Source organism: Dipteris shenzhenensis, chromosome 1 (assembly GCF_047967505.1).
Source record: "Dipteris shenzhenensis isolate YYH24624 ecotype China chromosome 1, Dip_SZ_1.0, whole genome shotgun sequence".
Lineage (NCBI taxonomy): Eukaryota > Viridiplantae > Streptophyta > Polypodiopsida > Gleicheniales > Dipteridaceae > Dipteris > Dipteris shenzhenensis.
Genome location: NC_141596.1, coordinates 61,283,653 through 61,309,945, shown reverse-complemented (window position 1 = coordinate 61,309,945; position 26,293 = coordinate 61,283,653). Strand labels below are relative to the sequence as shown.

General features: G+C 41.5%; 1 protein-coding gene across 1 annotated transcript; it reads right to left on the bottom strand.

The window, feature by feature from the left end:
* Window positions 1–579: 579 nt before the first annotated feature.
* On the bottom strand, window positions 580–13,987 carry LOC147906153 (uncharacterized). The gene is made up of 2 exons (XM_087387767.1): window positions 12,754–13,987; window positions 580–1,098 (listed from the first exon to the last, which is right to left on the bottom strand). Exons 1-2 carry the CDS (start codon window positions 13,969–13,971, stop codon window positions 580–582), a joined length of 1,737 nt encoding a protein of 578 aa, XP_087243893.1. The 5' UTR covers window positions 13,972–13,987.
* Window positions 13,988–26,293: the final 12,306 nt, after the last annotated feature.

Genomic DNA, 26,293 nt, shown 5'->3' with positions numbered 1-26,293 from the left:
AACATGGGTTAAGAGGGGGGACATTTTGGGTGGTCCCTAGTGTAAGGGGAGAAACCAATAGGGGCTCTCTATAGGCCTGCCCACCCTCCACCTCAACATACCATTGCCCCACACCTTCTAGCACTCTCATTGGTATACTAATTGGAGGCCCTTTTGAGACCCCATTTCTCCCCTAATGCATGTATGTGGAGCATGTGTGTGCATGCATGTGTGTGTGTGTGTGTGTGTGTGTGGGTATGCATGCTTGTTTGTGTGTCCAAATTGTTGTTTGTATGACTAGATTCTATCATCTTTGCCTATGGATGAACTTACATCACAACATTATCACATACAAAATTTACAACATTTTATGCATTAAAAGAAAATCATGTGATATCAAGTTTAACCTAAACAAAAGAGGACAACAAGTCTTCCAATATTCATAAACTATAAGATATAAGAAATGTTGCCTTGAATAAGATATAAAAATGTTTCCTTGAATAGGGTTGTGATTCCCTAATTAACTTCTAACTTTTTTTCACAAATTAGAGCTAGAAAATGTTTGGATAATATCACAAATAATGGATCTATTTAAAGAATTCATAATGATTGAAGAATCTTTCCAAGCTTTAAAGCATCAATAGTGTAGTCTGGCACTTGCCACATGGCATCTTTACATTGTGTAGTATTACCTCTACTTGGGTTGGCTACGGCTTTTCCAAATGGGTTTGAAAGGTCATACCTCAAGTCAAGAGCATGTACAGTAGGGCGAATCCATGAATGTATCACACTAAGATCAGTATAATTTGAATGAGACCAGTTACAAGGACCAAATATTTCCACAACTGTGGAATTATTTGGTAAAAATAATGCAGTCCAAGAGTTTGCACCATGAGCAAGCACAAACACATCTATTTGGGACATCAAAGAAACCAATGTTGGCAAATCATATGTTGCTTCACCTCTTGCCAACATTTCATCAAAGTACTGGAATTGCAACCTCGGAAGGGACATATTTCTTATATAGGTCAAAACCTCATTAACATTAAGCACTCTACGGCGAGATGTGTCATTTCGTAAGTAGACAAGCGTACGTAATGGCTTTGGAGGTTTATTGACCTGCATTTCATACCAAAAAAAGGTTTCCGTAAGGACTCATTTATGCCTTATTTCTTTCTTAATAAAGTGAAATCACCAAAAGACATAATTTTGTTTGCATATACGAGTTGATAACAATTCACAAATAAGTACAAATGGTTCTCACAAGCATGTATCTATAAAATCATTCTTTTATATGCATAATTACATTCATGATAGTGACAATTGCAAGCATGATTATGTTCATGATAGTGATATTTGCAAGTTCTACCCCCAACATTTGCAATATTGTTTTGAATTCAGTGTATGCTAATGTGTGTGTGTGTGTGTGTATGGGCAGGTGCATGTGTGTGTGTGTGCATGTGCATGCACGCATGCATGCATGTGTGTGTGGGTGGAGAGAGAGAGAGAGAGAGAGAGAGAGAGAGAGAGAGAGAGAGAGAGAGAGAGAGAGAAGCTAACATATGTAAGCATGGTTGTGCCTGTGTGTAAACTCCCCCCCCCCTCTCTCTCTCTCTCTCTCTCTCTCTCTCTCTCTCTCCTAACAAACCATGGGTAGTCCTATGTTGCATGTGTGTGTGTGTGTGGGTGCACGTGTGCACACACACCCAAGCATGGACATCCAAGCATGCACACATGGGCACACACACACACACATGCACAAACACCAACACACACTGAATGAATATGGTGGTGTGTTCGCAGTGGTAGTTATGGTATCTCCAGTAATGCTCCAACCTGATATGGGTCATGAATGGGATGATGAACATACCCTATCGTTGCATCGGATTAAGAACATGATTATATGGGTCTAAAAATGCTAATTCATATGAGCCATTGAATCATCCCAACTAGAGACCGGAGCCATATGCATTGGATGTACAGAAACTAAGTGATCGGAATCATTGAGTACAACAATATGAATGCAATACCGAGGTAAACCTGTGTTGGAAACCCCTTTGCTGTAAATGAATGGACACTTCTTGACTTTCTTGCATCAGAAGCCTATGTTATAAAGAAGTGAAAGAGGCTCTCTACAATCCTAAATGGAGATCCCACTTTGAATAATATGTGTAAATACATGGGTGTATAGGTGGACAGATGTATTGGTGTGCAGAATCCAAAACCCCCCCTCCTCGCATAGGGAAAGACATATATATTTTAGCAATTACATCTTTTATGCAACAATGTAGAGATTGGTCCCATCTATGTCATGAGAAATATTCCACCACCAATTAGATCTCGAATCCCTTGGCTATGTACCAAGGATTCCACCTCAATCTACCTCAAGAGATGCAAATTAATTCCAACCAGAAATCTTATAATACAACACAAGCCTTCATTTCCATTGGGTGTTATGCTTTCGTTTGAGAGACAACTACGAATTACTACTAGTTTCTGTATGCCAATTGGTGTTTTGAAGGTTCCCTTTTGTCTACCTAAGGAAGAGGATGTGGTTCGGATTGACATCTCATTGACATATAGTGCGACTCGTTAGAAATTTCAAGTTGTATGGAGCTACTCCCCATCATTTCTCATCCAAGCGATGTGTCTCTATCTTACTTGAAATAAATTGATTCTTTGGTAGTCAAATGCATGAGACTTGAATGAGAGATTCGATAAAAGATCCATCAATCGTCAAAATCCATGGCTAGTTGGAACTAACAGATTCTCCAGGCTTCGGTCGCCAAATCCCGCTGGTTAATGATGATAAGGATAACCACAAGATTGAATGGGACTTGAATTAGCCGATGAATCAGGGTGGGGTGTCAAGTGGGGAAAGAACTACTTGTTCTACATGTACAAACAAAACGAGATTTGAGTAGAAACGGTTTGTCGAATTCATCATGGATGGGACAAGAGAGCATTGACTCCTAAGCACCCAATACATAGACTCTAATTGCTTGGGACCCAGTACATAGACTTTAGTTTCTTGGGATTATAGTTCAATCGGTTAGAGCACCGCCCTATCAAGGCAACAATTATGGGTTTGCAAGTGTTCGCATAGAATATGATTCACCCATACTCTACCTTCTAATGAAATGTGCCATTTACAAAAAATTTAGTATTGATATCCTCATTAATTTACCTGTTCATTTGGGTGAGGCTCCATGTTACGTCAGCCATAATCCCGGGAGTGTGGATATGGTGAAGTGGGAAGCCAGAGGGCTTGACAGTGCAATGGTGGACATGCGAGATTAATGCCTAGCATTATAGAAGGATGCCAAGAGGGGTCAAAAGATTAAGGTCCTTTGAAAGGACACTTGGCATAAAAGGGGGTCCACATGTCATGCACTAGGTTCAGGGGAGATTTCTAGGCTCCATAAAGGAAGAAAACTAAGGGAGCTCTAAGGGAATCATGGCTAGGTGGAATGAGCAGTAAAGAGCGCTCTTGTTCAGGAATTGTTACATTGGTATCAGAGCCAGGAACTGTTACATTGGTATCAAAGCCAACAATTGTGAATTTATGGAACACAGTGGGAGGGTGGCGAAAGCTATAGAGCTCATTTGCAAAGGTGAAAGCAGGGAGATCATAGTACCAGGGTCGAGGAATAACTTGTGTGAAGGTTGGTGGCATTGCTGTGAAGGAACTGCCACGGGAGTTCTTGTGTTAGTCTTGGCTCTTAGCTACTGTGCTGCAACCTATTAAGACTTTAGTATCTCAGGAGTTAGATTCTTAGAACTTCAGAGGCATGCACAGTGGAAGCATGTTGTTTTTCTTGTGAAAGCTATAGCCCACAGTCCTATCGCCCATCAGCTTAGCTGTTGCAGATCTAGAGCAACGAAGTTGGAGTTGACGCGGAGTCCTATACCGCGATATGCAAAAGAATCGGCTATCTTACATGACTTATGGAATAACGAATTGGAAGACACGGATGATCTGCGAAGTCTATAGCTGAATGTCCATTGCAATAGATTTGCTGCCAATTTCTAGCACAAGAAGTAGTAGACCTTCCAAAACAAAAGCATAAGTATAGAGAGTTATAGAAAAGTGAAGGGAAAGCTGCACGTCGTTTTGCCGATTTACCATTTCGTCATCTATCTCAAAAAGCACAGAGCCACATCATCCAAAGGTTAAGAAACCTTTGGAAAAAGCTACCTAATCAAAGCTTTTATACCCCTCTCTAAAGTCCCAAACCCCCCCTTCTCTTTTCAAAGTCTGTTCACCCTCTTCTTTGTTCCAATCTCCTTAGCCTTTCCAAACTCAAAGAAGAAGATCAAAGAACGGGACGGAAAGTTCAAAGCAAAGAGTATAACGAAGAACCGGATCGGGATGAGAGTCCAAATATCAAAAGCATGAGAGGACACGTCGACTTCCAAGACAAATCCAATACCTTGAACAAATACCAAGGAAGTGGGCATTACATTTTTCTCTCTGACATAAAGCGCTTTGCTTTATAGTTTCTGGAAAAATATACGTCTTTAAAATGACAACTCCAAAAAGGGATAATATGATCAGGGAGGCCGAGGAAAGGGTAAGAAAATCAATAGGATAATGTAGAAATGGAGGATATAAATTATGGTGACTATGGAATTCCATATACGGAATTCACTAAACTTGAAACTCAAACACAAAATATAGAAACATGGCTAGGAGTTATCGGTGAAATACAAAACCCTAGTTGAAGACATAACTAAGATAGCCGATTCTCAATCGGTATCTGTTACTGAAAAATCACTGATTCCTCCTAGTCAAGTTGAGAGGTCCACCTCTCGACTTAGAGAAACCTCGAACATCCTTAAAGACTTAAAACCGCCAATTTTCAATGGGGAAGAAAAGGAGCATAATAAAGATTCAATTAATACGTTCATGCAAAAGTGGCAAGACTTCCACTAACTTAGGAATACACCTCCTGAAAATCAAGTCGTGGAAGCAAGTCTTTCCCTTGGAAATAAAGCCTATAAATGGTGGATGAGCCTCAGGGAGAGTGATAAAATTCCTAGATATTGGACTGAGTTTGAACAAGCCTTCCTAATAGAGTTTTTACCAGAAAATGAATTAGAAAGAGCGTGGGAGGCTTGGGACAATTGCACTATAGGTAAAAACACTCTAGTCCAATACATAGCAAATTATAGGGAGGCAGTCCTTAAGTTGAAGGGAATTGATGAATTCCAAAAGATAAGGGGTTTCGTGAGAGGTCTCAAAGACACTTATAAAGTTGAGGTGAAAAGAAATTCTCCAAAAACCTAAGGAAGCCATTAAGTATGCCCAAATATATGATGATACGACAGGGAAATTCAGAGTTGAAACTTCAGAGCAAACGGGTTTTGTTCCAAAGTTCAATAACTTTCCAATTTGAAAAGGAAGGGGCACTTTAAGAAGGAGGTTCCTCAGGCACCACCTAAGAAACCTCAAACACAAAATTATCCTCTTTTGAAGAAAGAGGATTATGAAAGGGCCAGGCAAGAAAATCTTTGCTTCAAATGTTTGGGCAATGACCATGCTGCTTGGAACTGCCCTAAAAATAAACCAGCAGGACCTAAAGCCCCAAATAGATCTCCACAAAAACAAGTGCATGCAGTGCAACTGTTGCCACTTAATGGTACTGAAAAGTACACTGAGGTAGAGGTCTATCATGAGGATAGCACCCACATGTGCTATCTATCATCGGCAATGTGGCAACCCACCTTTGGTCCTCATGATTTAATGAGGATGCATGGAAAAATTAAGGGGCAAAGAGTAAGAGTGATGGTCGATGATAGTGCAACACAATTTTTTAAACTACTCATTAATTAAGAAATTAAAATTGCCTGAGAGTCCTAGTGCCCATAAATATGTGGTCTCTTTGGCAAAGGGCAGTGATAAAAAAGTTTGGGACACCATGATATATGGTGTAGAAGTGGATATTCAAGGTTATCAAGATGCCTTGGATTTCCAAATCATGCATCTCGACTGAATAGATGTAGTGCTTGGTCGAGAATGGCTGTATAGTCTTGGGCATAGCTTACAGAGGAGTTATCTTAATAACTCCATTATGTTTGAAAAAGAGGGTAGAGTCTTCCAGATTCAAGGAGAACATGATGTGCCTAACTCTCCTCTTATTTGTTCTATGGAATTGGAACGACTACTACACCAAGAAGAATGCGAGGTATATCTTTGTGAACTTACTTTTATTGGTGATTTTATGTCTTCTGCATTGGAAAGAAGTAATGTTGTTTTTTATAATGTTAAAAATTATATATCTTCTTTCAATGATTTAATGTTTGAATTTAAAGATGTTTTTTTGTCTAATTTACCTGATGGTTTACCTCTTGAGAGAGAAGTAGATCATAAAATAGATTTAATTCCTGGATCTACCCCTGTTTGTAAACCCCCATATAAGCTTAGTCAAACGGAGGAACGTGAGGTCCAGAGATAGTTAACAGAATATCTTAGGAAGGGCCAAATCCAAACAAGTAGCTCACCTTGGCCTGCACCAGTTTTACTGGTAAAGAAAAAGGATGGTACTATGCATTTATGCATAGATTACCGAGCACTAAATAAATTCACCATAAAAAATAAGTATCCTATGCCTCGCATTGATGAGCTCTTTGATCAATTGCAAGGGCCAAAATACTTTACTAAAATTGATTTAAAATCAAGATATCACCAAGTACGAATTAGGGAAGAGGATGTCCCTAAGACATCATTTCGTACTAGGTATGGGCATTATCAATTCAAAGTAATGCCATTTGGATTAACAAATGCTCCAGCAACTTTCGTGACACTTATGAATAGTGTCTTAAGGCCATATCTAGGAAAATTTGCTGTAGTAATTCTAGACGATATCCTTATTTATAGTAAAACCAAGAAAAAGCATTTGGAACATTTGCGAGAAGTGTTCCAACTACTTAGAGATAATTCACTCTTTGCAAAAGAATCCAAATGTGAATTCTTTGCAAAAGAAGTGAAATACTTGGGACATATAATATCCCAAGAAGGGGTTCGTATGGACCTTGATAAAGTAAGGGCCATATTGGAATGGCCACATTTTACAAATCTAGAAGAATTATAGATATTCTTAGGTTTGTCAGGATTCTATAGGAAATTCATCCAAGATTACGCTAAGATTGCTATTCTGATGATGGACCAGCTTAAGGGGAAGGGAAGCACCTTCATATGGGATGAACCTCAAAAGAGAAGTTTTGAAAAATAAAAGGTAGCTGTAGTGGTAGCTCCTATCTTAAAAGAAGTGGATCCCAATGAACCATTCATGGTTGAGATAGATGCCAGTGATTTTGCTGCTGGGGCAGTACTTATACAAAAAGGTCGACCAATGGCTTTTGAAAGCAAAATGTTAGATCGTGCCCAACAAAATTACTCAGCATATGAGAAGGAACTATATGCTATAGTCTATGCTTTAAAAAAGTGGAGGTACTATTTATATGGTGCAAAATTTGAGATCATCTTTGATCAGGAGAGCATTAAGTGGATTTGTAATCAGCTAGAGCTTAAAGGTAGAAAAGCCAGATGGGCTGAGTTAATGCAAGAGTTTGATATACAATTGACATATAGGAATGGGAAGTTCAATGTGGTAGCAGACTCTCTTAGCCGAATGCCAATTGTTAATGAATTGAGTTTTATTCCATTTCAGAATGATTTCCTAGAGTTCTTAAAGGGAAAATGTGAGTTTGATCCTCACTTCTCTGAAATATGGAAAGCAATAAAAAATAGGGATCCAACTAATCGAGAGGCTTTCACTGAGGAGTCACATGGAAATGGTGACACATCACAGGTTAGTGATAAAGGACTCAAGTGGAGAAAATATACTATTGAAGATGGCTACCTATTCTACAAGGGTAGAGTATGTGTCCCGGAGGATAATGACATTAGGCACCAAATCCTTTTTGAATGTCATGATAGTCCGAGTGCTGGACACTTGGGAATTTAGAAGACATATGTGCTTCTAAAAAGGCAATTCTTTTGGCCTGGAATAGGTAAGGACATCCAAGATTATGTATTGAAGTGCCAAAAATGCTAGGTCAATAAGGATGAACGCCTTAAGGTAGGAGGTCTCCTATACCCATTGGAGATTCCATCTGGCAAATGGGAAAGTATCTCCATGGATTTCATTGTGGGACTACTTAGGACATAGAGGGGGCACAACTTTGTGTGGGTAATTGTGGATCGGTTAACCAAGATGGTTCATTTTATTCTTGTCAGTGAAGATGTTAAAACTCCAGAATCAGCTAGGCTATTTGTGGAGCATATTTATAGACTGTATGGGTTACCAGCCAGTATTGTTAGTGACCGGGATATCAAATTTAACAGCCATTTTTGGAGGGCTCTATTCAAGAGGTTAGAAACTTCATTGAATATGAGCACCGCGGATCATCCACAAAGTGATGGTCAAACTAAAAGGGTCAATCAGATCATTGAGGATATGCTTCGAGCATATGTAAGTAAACGGCAAACTAAATGGGAACAATATTTGCCCATATTAGAATTTGCATATAATAGTGCCAAACATGCAGCTACAGGTTTCAGTCCATTCATGATGATGTATGGATTTCAACCAAGAGCCCCAATGACAGTGGGACTCGAAAAAGAGAAGGTTCAAGCGGCCAAAGACTTTCTTGAGGATATGAATCAAATGCTTAAGTTAGCTAAAGATAACATAAGAAGAGCTCAAGATACAGCACGAAGTTATGCAAACCCCCACCGTAGAAAGTTGGAGTTTGAAGTAAATGAGAAAGAGTACTTGAATCTTCAAAATCATTAAAGACAGGTAAATGTCCGAAGTTATCTCCTAGGTATTGTGGACCATTCACAATACTTAAGAGGATTGGAGAACTTGTTTACAAATTAGCCTTACCTAAGGGATGTAGAGTACAACCAATTTTTCATGTTAGTAGGCTAAAAAGAAAATTAGGAGATGATGATAATCTCATTGGAAATGAAGTCCTAGTTGAACTCATTGAACCTACATCTTTACCACATGAACCAGAAAGAATTTTAGATAAACAAGAAAAAAGAATGTGACATACCATATGGCAAGAATGTCTGGTTAAGTGGAAAGATAGATCTGAAGAGAGTTCAACATGGTAAAGGGTAAGCAGTCTCTAGAGGAGGTTTCCCAATTTTGTTTTCAAGGATGTAAACCATTCTTAAGAGAAAGGGAATGTTACATCAGCCATAATCCCGAGAGTGTGGATATGGTGAAGTGGCAAGCCAGAGGGCTTGACAGTGCAATGGTGGACACGCGAGATTAATGCCTAGCATTATAGAAGGATGCCAAGAGGGGTCAAAAGATTAAGGTCCTTTGAAAGGACACTTGGCATAAAAGAGGGTCCACATATCATGCACTAGGCTCAGGGGAGATTTCTAGAGACACGCTTTATAAAGGAAGAAAACTAAGGGAGCTCTAAGTAATCATGGCTGGGTGGAATGAGTAGTAAAGAGCCCTCTTGTTTAGAAATTGTTAGACTCCAGTGCCTCTCTTTACCAAGGATTTCGAAGAAAAATGTATTTTGCTCAATACCAGTCTTCGAGAGTTGACTGATTCGATGCTATGGATGTTCAAGCCATGGTCCACATTCTTGTTTCAATCTGTACAAACCAAACCCTCCTTTATGATACATAGATAGTAGTCGATTCAGTGGTGATAGCTTATTGAAGTAGCAAGTATCAAATCACTTTTTTAGTAAATATTTGGCTAATGGAAAACATCGGTTGCCTCTCATTTCATTACCCAATTTGTCGATCTTTGGAGACCAATTAGGAACCTCATTAGAGGACTTGGATATGTCATTTCCAACTCATCATCTACATGAAGACTGGATTTTGAACCAAAAATAAGAAGAGCAAGGCTTTAAATAATGAGTTAAAGGATCAAATTTGATTCCTAGACATTGAGCCTTTCTTCTTGAAAGCAATGGAAAGGACCAGATTGGTTGATAATGGAAGTGAATTACCTAAGACTCATGATCCATCTTAAAATAATGCATGTCATGCTAGGATTGCAAACTTGGATTCATTCTGGTTACTATCTAATTCATTGGCATCGAAAGTAGGTGACAACTAAGAGTATGCCCATGAATCGAATTCTAGTAATAAGATTCAAAATAGGGTGTCTATTAGTACAAAGCATTGAGAATCAATGAGATTCCTCTTCCCTGGGAAGCATTACCAAAACATGCTTTGCAAATATTTGTTTTCATGTTTGAAACATCGGATGATGCCATGATTGAAGATGTTGTGGGAGAAACAAACTATTCAGTTTTGAACGATGATTGCTCTCCCCTTCCTGTAACTTGGGATCAAGTCTTCAAACTTTCTTCATCTCTGATAGAGGTAGCTTTATTTTTCACATACCTCAATGATGATGGAGGTACCTTCAATTGGATCCACTTGCTAGATGTACCTCTAAGCCAATTTTGGAGCAGCCTTGAGATATTGAAACCAACCAATGAAGAACATCATTCTTGCAAAGATTAAGGCACTTATAGCAGTGCATAGAAATGTAACTCACTAGTTACTCCAAAAGACCACCATATTTGAAAAACTTGGGGCGTTATCTGTATTCCCTGGAACTCCCCACCTACATCTCTATTAAGTATCGCTCGACCAAATATTGGCCGAACTACCTGGATGCTAGGGTTAACATAAGTGGGATCACTTAGCCACACGTCGTAATTAAAGAAGCGAGACCCATGAAAATACATGTGCTCCTCTCCTGCTTATTCCAAGACTTTTAAAACAGGCATCTAGGTAAGAGGAATGGAGTCGACTCTTATGGGGTGAATGCTCACAAAGGACTGGTGGATATTACGGTATGAACATTAGATGCTTCCATTTCAATGCTCAGTAGCTACAATGGTTTCTCTAATTGTCTTGCTGTTGGTGAAGGCACTGCTTTCCTACAGGTCGAGCACAACCCCTTCGAATAGATTTCCAGTCCCCTATGAATAAGAGCCATTGACAATACACCTAATTAAACCATTGAGTGCAACCCCTTCGGATAGATTTATAGTCCCCTATGAATCGGAGCCATTGATAGTAGTAAGTAATTCCCATCCATCTATGGGAGAATTCACCCACCACCCTCAATCTTAACTTTATGTAGGAATCTTCTCTCCCAGGAGAGGAGTCAATCAGGTAGTTTCCAAATGACCCCTATCGGGTATTAACTGGTGGTTAGATTTCTCTAATTCCTTGATCTCTTCTCTATGTAGATATAAATTTTCAGCAACACACACACACACACACACATGCACATACATATACATGTGTGTGACATGTCTTTGCATTGTGCATATCCTTGCACATGCATTCATGTATGTGTGTGCATGAGTGTAGGCAAGTGCAAGTGGGCATGCTTGCATTCGTGTGTGTGTGTGTGTGCACGTGCATACGAGCATGTGTGTGTGTGCATCTATGCACGCACACACTTGCATGCGTATGTGCATGCCCATGATAGACATGCAAGGACATGTACATAATGTGGAAATATATACTATATGCATTTGTGTGTGCACGCACATGCACGCCGGCATGTCGCATGTGTGTGTGTGCATGCATGCATGTCGACATGCCACATGTGTGCGCATGCATGTGTGTGTGTGTGCATGCGCGCACACCTGTGTGCACACTCACGTGAACATGTTTATATGTGTTTGTTCACATGTGCACTTTTTGTATTTGTGTGTGTCTATGTGGATGTAGGTGCACTTGTTTGGCTTAATGTGTGGATAGCTTGCATGCAAAGGGCTGTAATCCTTTTTTAAGACAAATGTATCGAAATTACACGGAGAGGGCATTGGCACAACTTAAGGGAGGGAAAGAAGGGAGAATCATGCGTAATGTGAAAGGGAAGATAGGAGTGGGAGGGTCATGGGTAATATAAAACTCAAAGAAGGGAAAGAGAGGAGATAGAAGTGGGAGGGTGGGTCATCAATTATACATAAGGAAGGTAAGGAAAGAAGGTAAGGGGGGGGTAGGAAAGAGATTGTGGACATAGTGAAGAAGACATTTATTATGTAACAAAAGGTTTTACAAATATGATCGTGGAAAAAACGAAAGGGTATGTGTGTGTGATTGCATCAACCATGGTCATCTTTTGCTAACAACTCAATGCTCTTTATATCTCAAAGGTGAAAAAAATTTTGATGGACTCTAACCTCCTTTCCCTATTTTGATTTCTATAGAAAATCAACCCTCCCTTATACAAGAGGCGCATTGATGGTCATAGTGCAGTTCAAAATGATACTAAGCTATTATGTTCAAGGAGCTCTTTTGGGGCTAGACCAAAGATGACAAACTTGACAAGCAAAGCCAAGCAACTTGTCTTGGAAAAGGACAGTGAAGATGATGATGTTGGTGACAAAGAAGAAGGGTAGCCACCCACTCTCAAAGGAACAAGGTCCATCCAATCAGGCAAAGGAAAGAGAGAAAGGATCAAATTATAATATTTTAGTTAGCATTAGATATACGCTTCCACTCTATAGCTTATTGGTATAGCTCACATGTGGGAAAGACAACATTGTGGGTTCGAATCCTACAGTATGAAAGAAGGTGCACTCTTCTTGAGACATAGTTTAAAATAAATAAATTAAGGCAAATAAATCAATTAATCCATGGACAAAGATAGGTTAATTAACCTCTATGGTCCAAAACAAATAAGAATATAATAAAGTTGAGCGAGTATGTGTCCCCATACATTGATAAAGAGTAATAACAAAAAACAACGGAGGTACCTGGGGATCAACAGGCAGGCCCAAGAAGGAGAAGACAGTCTTCCGGAAGTGCTGCAATGCGGGGGAATACACCTCTGGAGGCAACCTCGTCTCGTCTAACCGATCTCTATTGTGAGTCTGTAGCAGCAATCGCTCGAAGCACACCACACTCCCCTGCTCAACATGGAAGCTTTTGCCTCCGATCGACGAGTTTGCTGCACCCTCTCCCTGCTCATCCAGTACTAGCAGTCGTGCCTTCGGAGCTATGGCTGCCACCAGAAACCTTGCTTGCCACAGTAGAGTCGCAATGTCTGTCCTCCTTTGGCTCTTCGCCTCCCTCATCCACCTCCTCCACCAATGCAGCACCACCCTCTCTATCGGCCGGTTCTCAACCAGGCCTTGGCCATCTTGCAGCCTTGGCAGCCACCGTCGAGCTAGATGCGTCCACACCCTTTCCGTGAACTCGTGCATCGGGTTCCCTACGTAGGGAATGAAATGAAGCGTGTCTCCGGGTGCCCACTTTGCGCCTGCTCCAACATCCGACGCCAGAGTGAAACCTGCGCACCTCTCGTCCGATCGATTGCCGCATTTAGCATACAGACGACTCCACAAGTCGTAGAGCTCCGGAATTCTCGAGACGTTCTCTCGCACTTCTTTCTCTGGTATGTTCACGAGTATCAGGCCGCCCGTTGAGTTCATGCACACATTCTCCATCTCCAAGGCCGGAAAGCGCCTGTAGTTATTATTTGGCAAGAAACGGGTTCTGAGATCCTTGCTCCGCTGTAGTGGTGGCATGGTCTCAAGGTCGTCATGGTCCATGAGCCGGACGTAGGCATCCTCCAAAGTCATCGGAGAGGTACCTGGCTTGCTGAAAGCCTCGGAGCTGCGAACACCCACAACAGTGGCGATGCGAGATAAGAGACCGAGATCAGGCATTTCCCACCGTGACTTGAGGGGACGGAGATAGGTCATTTCCGACCATGACATCATGAGGAAACCGCCCAAGATAAAAGCCAGCAAGAAGGCATAGAGAAGGGACAATGAGATTGTGGTGCGGTGCAGCCAAGGAGGGGAGGCAAGCGAGCTATGTCGGTGCTTCATGGTGAGGGGAAGGAGATGAAGGAGAGGCCAAAGGCAAGGGTGTATTGCTGGAAGGAGAGAGGGTGTATTGTTGGTCGATCTCATGCAGAGACAAGCTTGATCTGGTAGCAAATGCAACATCACGCGAGCCTCGTGCATTGGGGTTCGCTTGGAGTTTTTCTGGCTCTCTAATTCTGTTCACGCACTCGTGAGTCCTACGGGCTATACCAGAAAAATCCTCTTCGAGCCACAGCTTTATGGAGAGGTGAGTCTAAGCTTTGAAGTGTAGCTTCCATCCAACCAATGATACTCTTAGAGGCTATGCCTATCATTGAATGCCAAGGGAAGCCATACAACGCCTCACAAACATTTGTCACCAAGCCAATGGGTTGTTGTGCTGAGAATAACCTCTACACACAAGGGTGTGCTCTTGAATTTGCATGAAATCATCCATGGACAGACAAGGCTTCAAAGGCATTTCTCAAGAAGCCATTAACACACTATCCAACACTTTTGAACTAAAGAGAAGTCCAAATATCATAATACTCTACTACTTAGGATTTTTAAAGCTCTTCTCAAAGCAAAAATCTCTTCAAAGAAGATATGGAATTACTAGGATGGGGTTATTTGGATCCTAAGACACAATCAAAAAAATGAGTGCTCTCTTAGAGAGGTCGTGTATAGATACACTTTGTTGGTGTTAAAAAACACAAGTTGCACCACTAATCTCGATACTTGGTAATCTATATTATATTTCAAAGAATCCAAGCCAATAGTCTTAGAGAGGACTTCCTACAATAAATATTTCCAATCATTTGGTTGCAACCTATACCATTGATTACATTATGCATGATACTATCATGAAGGGACCATATTTATCCATAATTATATCTATCTATCTTCAAAATGTGCTATTTTTCTTCATCCATACATGATGCTATATATCTCCATGATTGTGCTAGCACTTCTCACTGACTCATAGCATGCCCTCCTCCTCCTCACCATACACGATTTTACTAGGTTGTAAAGCATTACTTGGATAACTAGAAGTATTAGTTCTAAAAGTAAAAAAGATATAAATAAATTAAGCATATATGTACTTATTTAATTATACTTATATAGGCTCAAGAGTTAGCTAGGTTACAAATACCGTAGATGGTGTGGTTTGGGTGCAGTGAGATAGGTAGGACATGGGAGTCTGGGGTGCGAGCCCCTAGCTTAATTGCACAACAAGTTAGCGGGGGGAGGGGGGGGAGCAAAGAAGGGGATGGGTGGAGGAGAATATTGTTTGTTTGGAGGGGTGGGGGCAGGGAGAGGATGTCATCAGAGGAGGGTATTTGTTCCCTCCAACATGATGCACATGCTCAACATGGTATTGTTTGTTCGAGGGTGGTGAGCGGGGAGGGCAAAGAAGGGGACCGAGTGGGGAGAAAATGTGATCAGAGGAGGGTATTTGTTCTAACATGTTGCACATGCTCAACATGGTGGGGGGGAAGGGGGAGGGGGAGGGTAGGAGAGGGGTGGCAAGAGAATGGGGTCAGGTAGAGAAGGCGATGGGTTGGGAGAGAATGTGATCAGAGGAGGGTATTTGTTCCCGCCAACATGTTGCACATGCTCAACATGGTAGAGGGGGGGAACCCATTGACAAGGGATCTTAGGCCCATGGTGTGCCCCTTGGATCCAAATTTTCCATGACACATCATTGCTCCATCACTGATGAGGGTGCCCCGAGGTAATAAATCATAAAAAAGGGAACATGTAGGTCACCTAAGTGGACCTCGAATCGAACCAAGGGATTGCAATTTAGGTGTAGACTTATAGCTAACCAAAGGGCATGTGGCTACTCAAAAGTCATGGCCAATTAGGCACCCAATAGGCCATTTGGTTTGTGGAACCAAAGACAGGAGCAACAGTTAAGGTAGTTGGACCAACCAAGGCTAGCTTGGTTGGCATGGATCAGTACATGTGGTAGCATGTGGACATGGTCGATGGGTACATGGAGGCACTCGATTGGTTTGTATGAAGACACGTGGTCAATCAACGACAGCTTAGTGGTGGCCCAGTTGGTGTAGGTAGCCACTACTCGACTTATAGTAGACATGAAGCCATCCCACGAAGACTAACAATGGAAAATGATAGTAGTATTGGGGCCGTGAGGTGAACACATGGCAAATGATCACAGCAACAATTAGTCAACTAACATGCATAGAGAATGGAGGACCACAAGACACAAAGAAGTGTGATGGGAACAGACGGCAAGGTCACGTGGAGAGGCGCAAATGCACGAGAATCATGATGACATGTAGGATATTCAACAGCAAGGCTAACCACGAGAGAAGCCACCACATGGTAGCTCCTTAAGGGTGCAAGGTTCAAGACATGGGACTTAGACCATTGTCGCATGGTCTACTCCAACGAATCCATGGGGATAGCCTATGGCCCAAAACCTTTAGAAGACAAGCAGATACTTGGGGGTGCACCACTAAGAAATCCTAGGTATCACGTGCATCCAAGAGGTATTAAAAAAACCCCTCGACTAAAACTTTGTCCCTAATAAATCCACCCCTCTTTACTTATGAATGGTTTTTTTCTAAATTTGAATTAAAAATTCCCTCCTCAATATTGTAAACCTATTAAAATTTCCCAAAAGTGGAATTAAAATACCCTCCTTTTGAATGCACATGGTACACTAAAATTTAGGGAGGTGAACCCCTCGAGGGCAGATAGGCAACTTGCCTTGGGAGTGGAAATCAAATCCCCACTACCCCAAGTGAGAGCCCAAATGGCTGAGCGGCCAAAGTTCGATTGTGTGGGCAATCAGAGAATGGGTTTATAGCAATGATTCGATGGTTGGAACGAAGAGTGCTGATGTCTTTGATGACCCATTTAAACCTTGCATGGATTTAGGGAGGAGTCATCGATAGACAAAGAGAGACGACACCAAATTGACATCGAAATGCAGGACACAAAGGTTGAGCACAATAGTGGAAGTCCTCTCAAGGCAAATCATGGTGCAGACTTCGATGAGGAGGTCAGGTCACCAAAAGAAGCTTAGCAAAGCGCAGACATGCGAAGGTGTTGGACATAGGAGAACTATGGGTGTAGATGGGATGGAGATGAGAAGGTCTACAATGTCAAATGATAGAGGTTCAAGCAAGTGTTTTAGTCGGATGAGCAGCCCGTGAACAAGAGATAGTGTTTTTGTATAGTAGCATGTAATCTATTGGCTAGTCAATGCCTCATTGGTCGATGGAGTATCGATGCATAATGTAAACTCTTTCTATCCCATTGTGTCTCTATTATATCATAAGCATCTGTTGATGTTTAGAGTGTCTGTTAAATAGTCTATGTTGGGAGATGCCGAAGGGTCGAGTAAGTAGACATATTTCTTGGCAAAGGGAATGATGTATAGTTTGTATGGGCATTGGTGTGTATGATCTCAACAACTGTTTGAAGATAACCTAGTACCTGGCCGGTGGTCTAGAAACAAAGAAGGAAGGAGGATAGTGTGTTTAGTGGGAAGAGATGGACTATGGATCAATTCATCTGGTTAAGCTAAGTGACATTGATTAATAATTTATTTATTTATTTTTATTGCTTTTTATTAATTCTTTAATTATTAATTACCTTTCTTACTAACTAGTTTTTTGATTATGTGGAACACGCCTTATGTGGGTACATAAGGATCAAGCCCTATGGAACCAAGAATATTCATAGTGAGTGACAATGTGAATCTTTTGCTATGTGGAGGCTCATTGCCCATCTTGTGGCGATGTGTGGTTGTTGTGTCTAACCATGGGTTTATCAAAGGTGAGGCTCAGAGCATCGAAGGTTAAGACAACACTACAGGCTCGCTCGATGTAAGACAACCGTGTTAAAGATCAGGTTGGTAGGATTCAACCTAATGCTAAGCCTTAGAGATCATCGATGTATCTTTGGGCACTTGGGACTGAATCTGTGCATGAAGAATATCGATGTGAATTTGAGAGTAGTGGAAAAAGACCTGGAGGGGACCCAACACAAGCAACATGTTGGATTTTCACATGTATGGGGAGTATGAGAAGGACATGAAGAGAGGGGCAACATGTGTGTGTGCATGCGTGCATGCATGTGCACACACGTACACATGCATGCACGTGTGTGTGTGTGTGTGTGTATGTGTGTGTGTGTGTGTGTGTGTGTGTGTGTGTGTGTGTGTGTGTTGGAGGGGGGTTTGAATTTGGAGTAGGAGATGAGGAATTGTTTTAGGGCACCACATGTCACATTTAGGATCGTGGGATTTTCCAAGGTTTCCAATTAGGGCTGTTGAGATACCGTGCAGTCGGTCGAGGTATCATGCAATATCTTTGTGATAGGTTATGAAAGGGCCCCACCCCCGTATTCTTTCCAAACAAAAGAGAGAGAGAGAGAGAGAGAGAGAGAGAGAGAGAGAGATAGAGAGAGAGAGAGAGAGAGAGAGAGAGAGAGAGAGATGCATGCTTTTGTGTCAATCAGCCAGTCGAAACTGCCTTGCGTCAACTGACATGTGTAATAGCATAATAAAGATCGAAGCTGGGTGATGACTTGCATCTGCCAGTCGGTTCCCCCCACTTTGATTTTCTTATAAATCTATGTATTATTTATATACAAAAGTTTCAATAGAACTGGGTTTTATCAAGATGATGGCCCACTTTTGCCAATCAGTTTGATAACAACCCTTCCCAACTAGATGTGTGATTGGCAAAGCTAATCTAGATCATCTTGGTTATGTGATGTTGTTACATGTTTCCTGTTCTAGCCTCCACCACCTGATAGGTTGACACTCGGTAGTGACTTTAGAAAATTCCTATTACGTTTAAACAAATACTTTGCATTATAATAGTGGATTATGTAGTGAGTTGTGTATTACTTGACATAATATTCCATTGTTTTAGGAAGCAAAATATATTTAGTTTTTTATTATTCTATGGATCGGAACTTCTATGAAAGTTATTTTGGAATATGATAGTCAATTGTGAGTAGCTTAATTTACATTAGCATTGCATGTGTAATTCGTGTGTTTCTTATTTTAAAGTAGTTTTAGCACTTACAAAATGACTGTTGCATGCATTAGATCACTACACACCCATCCTTGATGTCAACACAAGAGAATGAGGCAGCCCAATTGAAGGCTGACGTTTCAATGCTTGTTCATCAGTTAACGATCGAACACTTGGTAGGATTGAACAACGAAGAAATTGGGGCCATTGTGACATTAAAATATTTACTTGAGATCAAATGAAAACCCGAATATTTAACCTTATGTAGATGAACTGGCAAGGATGTGGCCAAATGTTATGGTCAGATGTTAAATTGAAGTTGAGAAATATTTCCCTTGAGTATTGGGAGACCCTATAGGTCAATGGGGACTGTATGTGAAGACAAGCAATGTCACCTTGCCTATCAATGGAGAGGAGAAGCTCACACTCTAGACGACTGAATGGAAGGTGTTGCAAGCTTCTACTCAAAGAAAAAACATAAAGGAGAAAGGGGTTGTAGGAAAGGCAATAGCTAGTGCCCTGATCCATATAACCAAGATGGCTAGTGGGCCACATTAGGAAATAAGGGAGCTCATTTTGAGGCCTTTTAGCCAAGAAATAAAATAGCCCTCCACCAATCAAAGGAGGGCCAATGTAATGTTGAAAATTTTAGAAAAAGGGGAAAAAAAGAAATGCGGTCAAGTTTGCATTCAATGAGGACACTTGAGCTACTTTATTATACCTAATGTACGGTGTAGAATTTGGTATTTCTGACATCAGCGATGCATCTGGAGTAGGCCAAAACCCCCAGAAATACTTTCGACCAACCTGTCAAATCGATTTCATTTGTACAGGTGGCTTTCGGGGCCTTTTTGGCCCTTTTCGAGGTTTTGGGGGCCTATTTTTGGCGTTTCAAAGGTCTTTCCGAGGGTTTTGGCCCATGATGCCACAAATACCAAATTCTACACTGTACGTTAGTGGGGTTATGTCATATCTTATTGTTATAGAGAAAAGAAAAATGAAGGAATCATGAATTTCTCTTAGGGCCCCAAAATGAGCTCCCTTTTTTCCTAATGAATGCGAACGTCGATCCAGCCCAAAGGGAGAGCACAGATAGAACTATGTACAACATTTGTTGACATGTGCTCTCACATAGTGCACTTTCCATTGTAAGTGCTAACCTTGCATGAACTACTGGGAAAGGGAGGAGAAGGAAAGATTTTTTGGGTACGGGTTATGGGTGTCCTAGGTCTTAGACCAACATTGTGGTATGCAGCAAGAGGAGTAATATATATGATGCCCACACTCATGCAGCACTAAGAGCTAGCAATGATAGTGGTAGAGCCGTCTATTGGGTATTAGGGTGCTCACACACCCAAGAGCTTTGGGTTGTCACTCCATTTTTCAATGGAGAAAGTGTGCTTGATATGTTGATGTGTCTCCCACAACGTTGTGAAACATATGTGAGATGGGTTAAGACCACACATCCAATAGAATTTGAGTGGAACTCCCCACTCACTAGGTTGCCAGCAAGGTTGTTCTATCAGCATGCTTTGTCTATTTCTACTGCTATTGCCAGTGCTTAGAGAGTAGTCCACGAACATAGATATGCTCACACCGATCTACAGGCAACCAACTACATGTTGGACTTCATAGGGGATGATGAGTTTCTGTGTGAGTAGGGATTATTGATTGGGGAATAAGCCTCCACTAGACTGAAAGCATGTATTTGCAAGACACATATCATGCTTCTCCAAAGGCATTTCCATGGTTTGTGCCAAGATTGTATGCCAGTATGAATACATGTCCAAATTCCAAGGGCGCATGGGCACCCGAGTTAGATTGTTTTGCTGTTGATTGGCTATAAATTAGAGAAATTGCCAACTTTCTCATAAATGTTGTAGGAGATTTCGATGACAACTTAGTGAAGGGATACATTGCAATCAAACTCTTGCTTGATTGCGGGAATTCGCTATGCAGGACTGATCCAAAGGAGCGAGCTACCATGGAATCATTAAATTTGACAAAAATGCTTAGTATCAATGTAAACGAGGATGTGGCAATGTGACCCATTGAGGAAATGAAGACATGTTGTTGAACATAGGCTGCATCTTTTTTTATCTTGAGCCATATGACAGTAATTTTGATTGCTAAATTTGTAGTGTCTTTGGATTGTACATATGGATTATTGAAGTTCCTATAACATGTATCTTCAACTTGATTGTAACAATTTGCAAGAGTTTGTATTTTTTATTTGCATCTTTCAACTTGCACATGAATCTCACTTTGCGCACTCTACAATAATTGAAGATTCAAGCAAGGCATCTTGTTCAATTTAATCATGCTCAATCCACAATTAAAATAGTTAGATAAATTCTCACATCTTGTAATTTGAATAAGTATGTTACAATTAAATGTTTCAACACTATGTCGTTTATTCGTTATTGGCATGGTTATTAGATCTTCACTAGCTCTCTCTTTCTCACCATGGCATCCTCATCACAATGGCCAATGAAATCTGCATACCAATCACAGGACCAAAACATGAGGGTGAAACTAGCCATTAAACATATAATGGATGTGGCTGATCCTACCCTCCTATCAACAGGGAAATATGAGGCTCAAGCAATAGCTAACATGAGCCTCTATATCATGGCCCGAACGGTTTGAAGTACAACTACATCAACACCATGGTCACCAACAATGCAATAGTTTGGGATTGCGGCAATGCCTCACATGGATATGGTGGCCCATCAAAAACTACCACCACAAAGCGATGAGGGAGAATGCATATTATATGCATTCCATGAGGGAAATATGAGACTCAAGTAATTGCTAATACGAGCCTCTATCATGATCCGAACAGTTGGAAGTACAACTGCATCAACACCATGGTCACCAACGATGCAATAGATTGGGATTGAAGCGACGCCTCACATGGATGGTGGCCCATCAAAAACTCCCACCACAAAGCGATGAGGGAGAATGCATATTACATACATTGCATGATTAAATCCGAGAAGCCTTATAGCAAGACTGTTCCATTGTACTTTGCAAAGATGTTATATGCAAAGTTCATGCTGGATGTGCCTCTCAGACTTTGCTTCTTCATCTCGGACATGCAGCAAATGGTCATCACAGCCAAGGACAGCCCCCACACCCATTATCCCCATGGTAGCATCACCACTTACCAATGTGGGATGTGCGGCTTCAGGTGAGTAAAGTGATATCTCTTGAAGTGCATGCCAATTTGTTCCATTTGTGCGAAATAGTTGTTATAACATTGATTCTCCATACTATCTCCTTTTCTCTCTTGCATACGAGATCCTGTTATCTGTTGAGCACAAACATTGTATTGTTTTCTTACATGGTATCAGAGCTTGGCTCTAGCAAGAAGATTTGGTAGTGTGAACTTTTGTTTGCAAGCAGATTGTGAGAGATGGCCTAGCCCGCAAGACTGTGAATCCCACCATTCGGTGAAAGCAGAAAGTTGGACGGCACTAACTATCCACTCTGGAAGTTCAAGATGAAGACCATCCTAAGCGCATACGAGCTTTGGGATGCTGCTTCTGGGGTGGACGTGAAGTCGGTTGCGAGACCCAAATCTAACCAATGCAGGACAACAGATAGTACCAACTGTGGATGAGATTCTCGCATGGACAAGAAGAAATGTAGATGCACTATGTTCTATTGTCTGCAGTGTAAGTGATTCTATCATGGTGTTAATTCAACATGTCACCACAACGGAGGAGGCATGGACGGTCTTGAAAAATCAGTACGAGACCACGAATCAGACGCAAATTTAGAATCTGGAGACTCAACTCGCGAACAAGAAACTGTCTGAGTCTGAAACGGCACAGAAGTTCATCACCAGTGTGAAGAATCTGCTCGATCAGATGACTACGATTGGCATCACCATCACCAGTGAGAATCTAGCACGAAGGTGCATACAGATTCTACCACCAAAGTACGATGGTCTTGTCATGGTGCTGAATATGCAGAACAAAAATCCGCCCCTCAACTTTGAGGATTTCAGCGCAATGCTTCTGAAGGAGAAGATGCATCAAAAGACAAGGATTGGAGAAGATTCGGCTTTCTCAGCTAGATCAAAGAAAGGTAAGGGTAAGGACGCTCATAACCCATCTTCTTTTGATGATAAAAAGAGAAAGAAGAAGATCAAGTGCTTCTATTGCAACAAGGCAGGGCACAAGCAGAATGAGCACCAGAAGAAGATTGCTGATGAGAAGAATGGAGTAAAGAAAGAGTCCAGCAATAGCGGGCAGGCAGTACCAGTAGAGCTATTTATAGCAAGTGAGGAGATTTGCACGGAGGTAGTTCATGTACCTACGGTATTGACAATGGTGCATCGTGCCACATGACCAGTTGGAAGGATTGGTACATACCTCTCTACATCGGTAGGGAATGACATCCTGGTAGCAGTCGGCAATGATGCAAAATGTCAAACAAAAGTAAAAGGTATGATTGCTCTCAAGTCAGATGGAGTTGTAAAACAGTTGTTCGACGTTCTTTATGTGCCAGATATTAAGAGGAACTTGTTGTTCGTTTCTGCAATCACGGATCGGGACCTCAAAGTTCACTTCGATAAGAATGGCGCACAGATTTTGGATCTTCAAGGGAAGGTCATTGGTAAAGGTACATAGCGCAACAACATCTACGAACACATCGGCTCAAGCCGATGTGAGCAACACTAAGTTGTGGCATGAGAGGTTTGGTCATCTGCAACTTAGTTCTTTAAAGGAGATGCATAAATATCGAATGATTGCAGACCTACCAGAAATTACAGATTTGCCCGATGTATGTGAAGCTTGCATGATGGGCAAGCAGCATCGATAGCCCTTTCCTAAAGAGGCCAGCAGGGCAAAGGCTCCTCTAGAGCTCGTTCACACGGACCTCTGCGGAAAAATGGAGATGGAAGCTTTGGGTGGTTCCTACTACTTCATGATGTTGATCAATGACTACAGTAGAAGGATATGGATATACTTCCTGAAGACTAAAGATGAGGCTTTTAGTAAGTTCAAAGAATGGCATGTAATGGTCGAGAAAGAAATGGGGAGGAAGGTGAAGAAGTTGAGATCGGAAAGAGGTGGTGAGTTCACATCAAGTGAATTTGAAAGTTACTGCAAAAGTCATGGGATCAAGAGGCAGAAACCCCGCCACATACACCACAGCAAAATGGAGTAGCAGAGCGCAAGATGCGCATCATCTGCGAAATGCGCAGGAGTATGATGAAAGGGAAAGATTTGCCAAAGACTTTCTGGATTGAAGCATGTAACACGGTAGTTTACAATCTGAATCATAGCTACACGAAGGTTGTGAATAGGATGACTCCACTGCAGGCCTTTTCTGGTAAGAAACCTTCAGCTACACATTTCAGAGTTTTTGGATGTGACTGTTTTATACACATCCCTGATGCTAACAGGACCAAATGGGAACCGAAGAACCGGAAGTGTATTTTCTTGGGCTACAGTGAAGAAGCGAAGGGTTACCGCCTCTATAATCCTATTACCAAGAAGGTAATAGTAAGTCGCGATGTGGTCTTCTCAGAATAGCCGCATCAAGTGGAGGATGCTTCTTCCTTCCCAGACAACTAGGACTAGGATATCCATCTAGTACAACCACCAACAGCAGACCGAACTCCCCCAATGGTGCTTAGGAGGATTCAAGATAAAGAAGAGGAAGAAGAGCCTGTAGAACCACAACGGTAACGGCCATTCCCAAAGTGGGTAAAGCAGCTTTTGGACGGCAGAGAACCTCTAGCCATTGAAGAGGAATCATTCATACACCGCCGGTCCAAGAGATTAGAGGAGCAAAGAAGGGCACAGGAACACTTGGTCAACTATGCTTTGATGATAGAGGTGATCCATGTTGAAGAACCCAAGTGTCTTGAAGAGGCATAGGGTGATGATAGGTGGATGGAGGCTATGCAATCGGAGTATGGCTCCATAATGAAGAACAGCACTTGGGACCTTGTGGATCGACCACCAAAATGCAAGGTAATCGGCACCAAGTGGGTGTACAATACCAAGTACAAGTCCGACCGCATGTTGGATAAGTACAAGGCTCAGCTTGTGGCAAAAGGATTCACACAAACATGGTTTTGATTATCAGGATACTTTTGCTCCCACAGCTCGACTAACCACAATTCGCAGTGTTTTGGCTTTAGCAGCACATGAAAGTTGGCCCGTGTTTTAGATAGATGTAAAATCTGCCTTTCTAAATGGAGATCTCAAGGAGGAGGTATACGTGGAACAACCACCAGGTTTTGTGATCCCCGATTCAGAAGGTAAAGTTTGTAAACTAAAGAAGGCACTTTACAGGCTGAAACAAGCCCCACGAGCATGGTACCAGTGAATTGATGCCTACTTTCTACAAAACGGGTTCAAGAGGAGCCCATCTGATGCAAATTTGTATATCTACAGAGAAGGAGGCAGGTGTATGATCGTGGTCCTTTATGTGGACGACCTTGTCATGATAGGGAACCCTGAAGAAAAGATCTCACAAACAAAGCAATTGCTAGGAAGAGAGTTTGAAATGACAGACCTCGGACTGATGCATTTCTATTTGGGGATTGAAGTTTGGCAAGAGACAAAACAGATCTTCATCTCACAGGTGAAGTATGCTGGAGAGATATTGAATGCATTTGGCATGGTTGAGTGCAAGACACCCCTATGGGAGATTGACGTGAAGCCTCGGGGGGGTCACTATGTATAAACCCTCTATATCACGTGCGTTCAAGGCCTATATTTAAAATCCCTTATCTATAAAAGATTTTGTTAATAAAATGTACCCCTTTTCTATACAAATCTGTAAATTTTTCCCAAAACTATTTTAAATAGTCCCTTATGTATATTTATTTCTATAAATTTTAGAAATAAAAAATATCCTTCTGTTGAACTCACGTGATAGGGTTACATATGATGAGTGACCCCCCCGAGCGTGAAGCTCTCAAACAAGGATTCATCACCACTGGTGGACAAAGCGAAGTACAGAAGGCTTGTGAGCAGTTTGATTTACTTGTGCAACACATGGCTGGGGACACCAGCTTTGTGATTGGTGTACTAAGCAGGTTTTCCAATAAGCCCTGGGAGAACCATTGGAGGACAGGGATGCAGGTGTTGAAATACATCAAAGACACACTTAATTATGGCATCACCTATACCAAGGGCAACACGTTGACCGGATTCTGTAACTCGGATTGGGTAGGAGATGTGGACAGCAGGAGATCAGTGACAGGTTACTATTTCTCACTTGGATCTGGAGCTGTGTCATGGGTCAGCAAGAAGCAACCTATAGTTGCTCTTTCTTCTACCAAGGCTGAGTACAAATTAACATGTTTTGCCTCTTGTGAGGCAGTGTGGTTGAGGAGGATTTTAGGGGACATGGTGCAGTGCAGAACAAGCCTACGCAGTTATCATGTGACAATCAGAGTTGCATGGCAATTGCAAAGAACCCTGTGTTCCACG

Coding starts and splice junctions, on each gene's coding strand:
- LOC147906153 (XM_087387767.1), bottom strand. CDS start 13,971: ATGCACGAGGCTCGCGTGATGTTGCATTTGCTACCAGATCAAGCTTGT. Junction 1,099..12,753: donor GCCTGCCTGTTGATCCCCAG/GTACCTCCGTTG, acceptor TATGAAATGCAG/GTCAATAAACCTCCAAAGCC.